The sequence below is a fragment of the Crinia signifera genome, chromosome 4 (genome assembly GCF_055691185.1).
Source record: "Crinia signifera chromosome 4, ASM5569118v1, whole genome shotgun sequence".
Taxonomy (NCBI): domain Eukaryota; kingdom Metazoa; phylum Chordata; class Amphibia; order Anura; family Myobatrachidae; genus Crinia; species Crinia signifera.
The window spans coordinates 3,435,168-3,443,409 of NC_139220.1; the positions used below are offsets into that span (position 1 = coordinate 3,435,168).

Below are 8,242 nucleotides of genomic sequence, written 5' to 3' on the forward strand. Positions count from 1 at the left end.
GCCAAATATGGTGCCAATAAGATAATAATTATTACCAAAATGTACTAAAAATCAGAAGCGGAGACCGAGACTCAGGCAATGGTACCAGCGCAAGGGTCACGCCACATTTTAGGGGTCACAAGGTGGTCCAGCTGCAGGGTCACGCCACATTTTAGGAGTCACGAGGTGGCCTAGCTGCAGGGTCACGCCACATTTTAGGGGTCACAAGGTGATACAGCTGCAGGGTCAAGCCACATTTTAGGGGTCACGAGGTGGTCCAGCTGCAGGGTCACGCCACGTTTTAGGGGTCACGAGGTGGTCCAGCTGCAGGGTCACGCCACATTTTAGGGGTCACGAGGTGGTCCAGCTGCAGGGTCACGCCACGTTTTAGGGGTCACGAGGTGGTCCAGCTGCAGGGTCACACCACATTTTAGGGGAGATGCGGAATTCTCATTAACTTTACCCACAAAGGGTCTGATTCAGACGTGGTTGCAAATGCTGGCACATCAGCGACCATTATCAGTGACAGAGCTGCGAGGAATCGCCAGCGCAGGGCCCAATGAGAACTACATATATTGCGCATCGTATCCGCATCTGTGTGCAGCGCGCTATAAACCCTCGCTTGCCGCAATTAGCGAGTACGATGTACCACAATGTATCCGCATCTGTGTGCAGCGCGCTATAAACCCTCGCTTGCCGCAATTAGCGAGTACGATGTACCACAATGTATCCGCATCTGTGTGCAGCGCGCTATAAACCCTCGCTTGCCGCAATTAGCGAGTACGATGTACCACAATGTATCCGCATCTGTGTGCAGCGCGCTATAAACCCTCGCTTGCCGCAATTAGCGAGTACGATGTACCACAATGTATCCGCATCTGTGTGCAGCGCGCTATAAACCCTCGCTTGCCGCAATTAGCGAGTACGATGTACCACAATGTATCCGCATCTGTGTGCAGCGCGCTATAAACCCTCGCTTGCCGCAATTAGCGAGTACGATGTACCACAATGTATCCGCATCTGTGTGCAGCGCGCTATAAACCCTCGCTTGCCGCAATTAGCGAGTACGATGTACCACAATGTATCCGCATCTGTGTGCAGCGCGCTATAAACCCTCGCTTGCCGCAATTAGCGAGTACGATATACCACAACGTATCCGCATCTGTGTGCAGCGCGCTATAAACCCTCGCTTGCCGCAATTAGCAAGTGTGATGTACTAAGACTCATCTGTGACAATGCCTCTCTCTCCCCAGAAACACCTTCCTGGGCCTGATGGTGGGGATCCAGGCCCCCTCATTTATTCTCTTTATCTGGTTTATATTTATGGTAAAGAAGCAGCTTTCTGTGAAGTCACCAGAAAATGGGGCACCGCAATCGGGCACCACGAAGAAAGACGCGCCCCCAGATGATGCCACCAAAGAGGACAAGGACACCGCCGCTATAGAGATAGAGAAAGAAACGTTCATTTAGTGCGTGAACCCCAGGACGCAGCGTGTCGTCGTTACACTGTGCTCCGATTATACTGAATGTGTGTGTGTGATGTCATCATCGTATGACATCTCGCCTGGGCGCCTGTATATTCCTGTACCATAATAATGTATATATGTATAACAGTGAGTCACATGTAGGGATAGCCATTGTTGCGGTTGCCATCGATGGCAATTCTGCAACTGGCCATCGATAGTGCTAAACTATGCAATGGCTGACCATCGATATTTTTATGTATCGATGGTCATCCATTGTGTTTGATTTATTGGCCTGTGGGGCGGGACTTTGCAGGTGTCGGGGGGGCGGAGCTATGCTCAGTGTCCCGGCACTTTGGAAGAAAAAAAACGCAAAACATCGTTTTGCTGTTCCATTGATGGGGGGAAACCATCTGGTACTCCCCTATTGATGGCAAAAGTATTCGACATCGGCCATGAACCATCGATGATTTGGAATCATTGATGGTCGATGGCCATCCCTAGTCAAAAGATGGTGGATGAATCTGTGCTCGGTCTTAAAGGTCACTGACACAGTGCGTCCTTCTGGCTCATCAAATAGCGCAACACTGCGCAGTGGGTCTGCAATGGGGGGTAGCGCACATCATTGGGGAGGCACAGCACAGGTTATAGGGACAGTTGTCATCAGGCATTCTGTGCACAGGGCTGCTCTCCCAGAGGGGAATTAACCTCGACCTCAATGAGGCCCGAGGTAGCAACCTCCGGCCTATTGATTGGACAGTATGCCATTCCCTTATACATCCAGGGATATCATAGAACAAAGAGCAGCCACAGAGGGATTCCGCGCAGTGTTAGCGAACACGGCTCATAGCTCTGAGTTATGGCGTCTGTCCTGGGCATCCATGTCCCGGTATCTGCAGCTCAGCATTCACCACGGTTTTGTTACGCTTTGTACGTAGCTGCCAACTGCATCCCAAAATCCCTTTCACACTGACTATTAAATGTCCGCGACACACCTCATATTTGGCTTATGGCACAGCGCGGTCCATGCGGATAACTGTCAGCATCAGAACTTATCTGCCGCCATATTCACCTCCGGACAGGCGCGGGCACGGTGAGTGCAAGAGATGCACAGTGCGAAATAGCCTTACTATATGCCCCACCCCAGGTCCGTCTCTATTTCTATGAGGTCATAAGCGATAGACACATATTTTCTGTCATTTTGCAACAACTAAAAAAAAAAAGTTTTGGAAATATGAATAAAAAGTAAAATATTCTGGGACCTCCCACAGAATGGAAGACCGTGCGGCCGTGTGATGGATGACACTTACTGTTCACTAGTAAATTGTCCTTATGCACAAGGTCATCATATACACAAACAAAAGGTTGACATGAAAATGTTGAACTCTCTCTGCACATGTTACATCTGCCCCACCTGCAGTGCAGCATGAATCAGGCTCCAATAACAGTACACGGTGTCACCAGCAACAGTACACGTAGGGTTGCCACCTCATTCATCATCGTTTCCTGGCGATCCCCCCTCATACTACGCTCTCGGGAAAGTGGGAGTGGCCTCATTAAAAGGGCGGGGTCTATTAAAAAAGTGGGCATGGGGGACCCTAGAATGCTAGAGTACTTCTACATATACACTGCTTAACTATTTTCAGTACCTAACAATGGCTGGCTGGGCTGCGCTGGCCACGGTCTCACTAGTAACAGTACACAGTGTCAGTAGTAACAGTATGTGGTGTCAGTAGTAACAGTACACGGTGTCACTAATAACAGTACGTGGTGTCAGTAGTAACAGTACACAGTGTCACTAATAACAGTACACAGTGTCAGTAGTAACAGTACACAGTGTCACCAGTAACAGTACGTGGTGTCAGTAGTAACAGTACACGGTGTCACTAATAAAAGTACACAGTGTCACTAATAACAGTACGTGATGTCACTAGTAACAGTACACGGTGTCACTAATAACAGTACACGGTGTCACTAATAACAGTACGTGGTGTCAGTAGTAACAGTACACGGTGTCACTAATAACAGTACACAGTGTCAGTAGTAACAGTACGTGATGTCACTAGTAACAGTACACTGTGTCACTAATAACAGTACGTGATGTCACTAGTAACAGTACACTGTGTCACTAATAACAGTACGTGATGTCACTAGTAACAGTACGTGATGTCACTAGTAACAGTACGTGGTGTCAGTTGTAACAGTACACAGTGTCACTAATAACAGTACACAGTGTCACTAATAACAGTACGTGGTGTCAGTAGTAACAGTACACAGTGTCACTAATAACAGTACGTGATGTCACTAGTAACAGTACACAGTGTCAGTAGTAACAGTACGTGGTGTCAGTAGTAACAGTACACAATGTCACTAATAACAGTACACAGTGTCAGTAGTAACAGTACGTGGTGTCAGTAGTAACAGTACACAGTGTCACTAATAACAGTACACAGTGTCAGTAGTAACAGTACGTGGTGTCAGTAGTAACAGTACACGGTGTCACTAATAACAGTACACAGTGTCAGTAGTAACAGTACGTGGTGTCAGTAGTAACAGTACACGGTGTCACTAATAACAGTACACAGTGTCAGTAGTAACAGTACGTGGTGTCAGTAGTAACAGTACACAGTGTCACTAATAACAGTACGTGATGTCACTAGTAACAGTACACTGTGTCACCAGTAACAGTACGTGGTGTCAGTAGTAACAGTACTCGGTGTCACTAACAACAGTACATGGTGTCACTAATAACAGTACATGGTGTCACTGGTAACAGTACACTATGTCACCAGTAACAGTACGTGGTGTCAGTAGTAACAGTACACGGTGTCACTAACAACAGTACACAGTGTCACTAATAACAGTACGTGATGTCACTAGTAACAGTACACTGTGTCACCAGTAACAGTACACGGTGTCACTAATAACAGTACACAGTGTCAGTAGTAACAGTACACAGTGTCACTAATAACAGTACGTGATGTCACTAGTAACAGTACACCGTGTCACCAGTAACAGTACGTGGTGTCAGTAGTAACAGTACACGGTGTCACTAATAACAGTACGTGGTGTCAGTAGTAACAGTACACGGTGTCACTAATAACAGTACACAGTGTCAGTAGTATCAGTACACAGTGTCACTAATAACAGTACGTGATGTCACTAGTAACAGTACACTGTGTCACCAGTAACAGTACTCGGTGTCACTATTAACAGTACATAGTGTCACTAATAACAGTACTCGGTGTCACTATTAACAGTACATAGTGTCACTAATAACAGTACATGGTGTCACTAGTAACAGTACTCGGTGTCACTAATAACAGTACACGGTGTCACTAATAACAGTACACGGTGTCACTAGTAACAGTACACTGTGTCACTAATAACAGTACACGATGTTGCCCACAGTGCAACACCTATGCTGGAGGGCCCAGCTTCCTAACTAAAGGGCCCACCTAGAGGGCCAGGAGGGCCCAACAAACAAATGAGCCACGGGCCAAGAGGGCCCGACTAATGCGCACACAGGCCAGAAGGGCCTGAATTTGCCCACGGGCCTAGTGCCCGACACCCGGTGGTCTAGGGTGGATGGAGGGTAGGAGGCCAAAGGCCCCTACCTGGTGTTGGGAGAGGCCGCTGGGGGGAGCTTCGTCAGCTCTTTTGCTTCCCACCCCCGCTGGCCTCTCCGGGAGCCATCTTTTTTTTTCTTGCAGAAGGCGCCGGAGATCTTCTGTCTTGATCCCGGCGTTTTCTGGCCTCTTCAGCGGCGCCGGAACTCTTCTCCCCGCCGCCGTCTTCTGCGCCATCCTCCGGCGGCTTCTCGCGTCTTCAGGAGCGCTCCTGCGCTCCGCCGGCGTGGAGAAGACTTTTCGCCCTCCCGCTGGCGTCTGATGTTTCCTATTGGCCGCCGATGCGGCGTTTTGAATTTGGCAGCCGAATTGGCGCCAAATTCAAAACCCCGCTTTGCAGACGGGATGGGAGGCTGGAGCCGCAATTTACAGCGGTACACGGTGTCACTAATAACAGTAGACAGTGTCAGTAGTAACAGTGCGTGGTGTCAGTAGTAACAAGTACACAGTGTCACTAATAACAGTACGTGATGTCACTAGTAACAGTACACTGTGTCACCAGTAACAGTACGTGGTGTCAGTAGTAACAGTACTCGGTGTCACTAACAACAGTACATGGTGTCACTAATAACAGTACATGGTGTCACTAGTAACAGTACACTATGTCACCAGTAACAGTACGTGGTGTCAGTAGTAACAGTACACGGTGTCACTAACAACAGTACACAGTGTCACTAATAACAGTACGTGATGTCACTAGTAACAGTACACTGTGTCACCAGTAACAGTACACGGTGTCACTAATAACAGTACACAGTGTCAGTAGTAACAGTACACAGTGTCACTAATAACAGTACGTGATGTCACTAGTAACAGTACACTGTGTCACCAGTAACAGTACGTGGTGTCAGTAGTAACAGTACACGGTGTCACTAACAACAGTACATGGTCTCACTAGAAACAGTACATGGTGTCACTATTAACAGTACGTGATGTCACCAGTACCAGTACACAGTAAGTAACAGTACATGGTGTCAATAGTAACAGTACTCTGTGTCACTAATAACAGTACGTGATGTCACTAGTAACAGTACTCGGTACCACTAATAACAGTACGTGATGTCACTAGTAACAGTACACGGTGTCACTAGTAACAGTACATGGTGTCAATAGTAACAGTACTCTGTGTCACTAATAACAGTACGTGATGTCACTAGTAACAGTACTCGGTGTCACTAATAACAGTACGTGATGTCACTAGTAACAGTACATGGTGTCACTAGTAACAATACGTGGTGTCACTAGTAACAGTACTCTGTGTCACTAATAACAGTACGTGATTTCACTAGTAACAGTACTCGGTGTCACTAATAACAGTACTCGGTGTCACTATTAACAGTACATAGTGTCACTAATAACAGTACTCGGTGTCACTATTAACAGTACATAGTGTCACTAATAACAGTACATGGTGTCACTAGTAACAGTACTCGGTGTCACTAATAACAGTACTCGGTGTCACTAATAACAGTACACGGTGTCACTAGTAACAGTACACGGTGTCACTAGTAACAGTACACTGTGTCACTAATAACAGTACACGATGTTGCCCACAGTGCAACACCTATGCTGGAGGGCCCAGCTTCCTAACTAAAGGGCCCACCTAGAGGGCCAGGAGGGCCCAACAAACAAATGAGCCACGGGCCAAGAGGGCCCGACTAATGCGCACACAGGCCAGAAGGGCCTGAATTTGCCCACGGGCCTAGTGCCCGACACCCGGTGGTCTAGGGTGGATGGAGGGTAGGAGGCCAAAGGCCCCTACCTGGTGTTGGGAGAGGCCGCTGGGGGGAGCTTCGTCAGCTCTTTTGCTTCCCACCCCCGCTGGCCTCTCCGGGAGCCATCTTTTTTTTTCTTGCAGAAGGCGCCGGAGATCTTCTGTCTTGATCCCGGCGTTTTCTGGCCTCTTCAGCGGCGCCGGAACTCTTCTCCCTGCCGCCGTCTTCTGCGCCATCCTCCGGCGGCTTCTCGCGTCTTCAGGAGCGCTCCTGCGCTCCGCCGGCGTGGAGAAGACTTTTCGCCCTCCCGCTGGCGTCTGATGTTTCCTATTGGCCGCCGATGCGGCGTTTTGAATTTGGCAGCTGAATTGGCGCCAAATTCAAAACCCCGCTTTGCAGACGGGATGGGAGGCTGGAGCCGCAATTTACAGCGCGGCGAGCCGCGGGTTGGCCACCGCTGCTCTAGTGCATATATAATTACTCACCCGGGTCTAGCTCATCGGGTGGGCAGGAGGGAGGGAGAGCTGGAGGTCTGGCTTAGCGGGCAGGAGGGAGGCCTCGCAGTTCAGTCCCGGCGCAGTGTGACTGACATCTTCCTCCACCCGCACCGTGTACAGCCGCTCAGCCGGGCAGCGCTGAGCACTTGGCTCACCCTCAGACGCTGCCCGGCTGAGCGGCTGTACGCGGTGCGGGTGGAGGAAGATGTCAATTAACATGCACCGGGACTGAACTACAGCGCAGCGAGCCCTCCCTCCTGCCCGCTAAGCCAGACCTCCAGGTCTCCCTCCTGCCCTGCTCCCAACTACCGCCCCCCAGTGGCCAACGCCCTAGGCAAATGCCTAACACTGCCTAGTGGTGGCGCCAGCCCTGACTAGTAACAGTACACAGTGTCAGTAGTAACAGTACGTGATGTCACTAGTAACAGTACATGGTGTCACTAGTAACAGTACACGGTGTCAATAGTAACAGTACATAGTATCACTAATAACAGTACAGGGTGTCACTATTAACAGTACATGGTGTCACTAGTAACAGTACACGGTGTCAATAGTAACAGTACACGGTGTCAATAGTAACAGTACAGGGTGTCACTATTAACAGTACATGGTGTCACTAGTAACAGTACACGGTATCACTAATAACAGTACACGGTGTCACAAGTAACAGTACACAGTATCACTAATAACAGTACATGGTGTCACTAGTAACGGTACATAGTATCACTAATAACAGTACATGGTGTCACTAGTAACAGTACATGGTGTCACTAGTAACAGTACACGGTATCACTAATAACAGTACGTGATGTCACTAGTAACAGTACACGGTGTCACTAATAACAGTACATGGTGTCACTAGTAACGGTACATAGTATCACTAATAACAGTACATGGTGTCACTAGTAACAGTACATGGTGTCACTAGTAACAGTACACGGTATCACTAATAACAGTAC

General features: G+C 48.6%; 1 protein-coding gene across 2 annotated transcripts in view; it reads left to right on the plus strand.

Moving 5' to 3' along the window:
* LOC146073558 (solute carrier organic anion transporter family member 1C1-like) overlaps window positions 1-2,727 on the plus strand; it is an 88,236-nt gene extending 85,509 nt beyond the window's left edge. For both annotated transcript variants that reach the window (XM_083180753.1, XM_083180755.1), the window contains one exon: window positions 1,233-2,727. In XM_083180753.1, the coding sequence (XP_083036879.1) occupies window positions 1,233-1,449 (217 nt within the window). In that variant the 3' untranslated portion in view covers window positions 1,450-2,727. The remainder of the gene's footprint in view (window positions 1-1,232) is intronic.
* The last annotated feature ends 5,515 nt before the right edge of the window (window positions 2,728-8,242 follow it).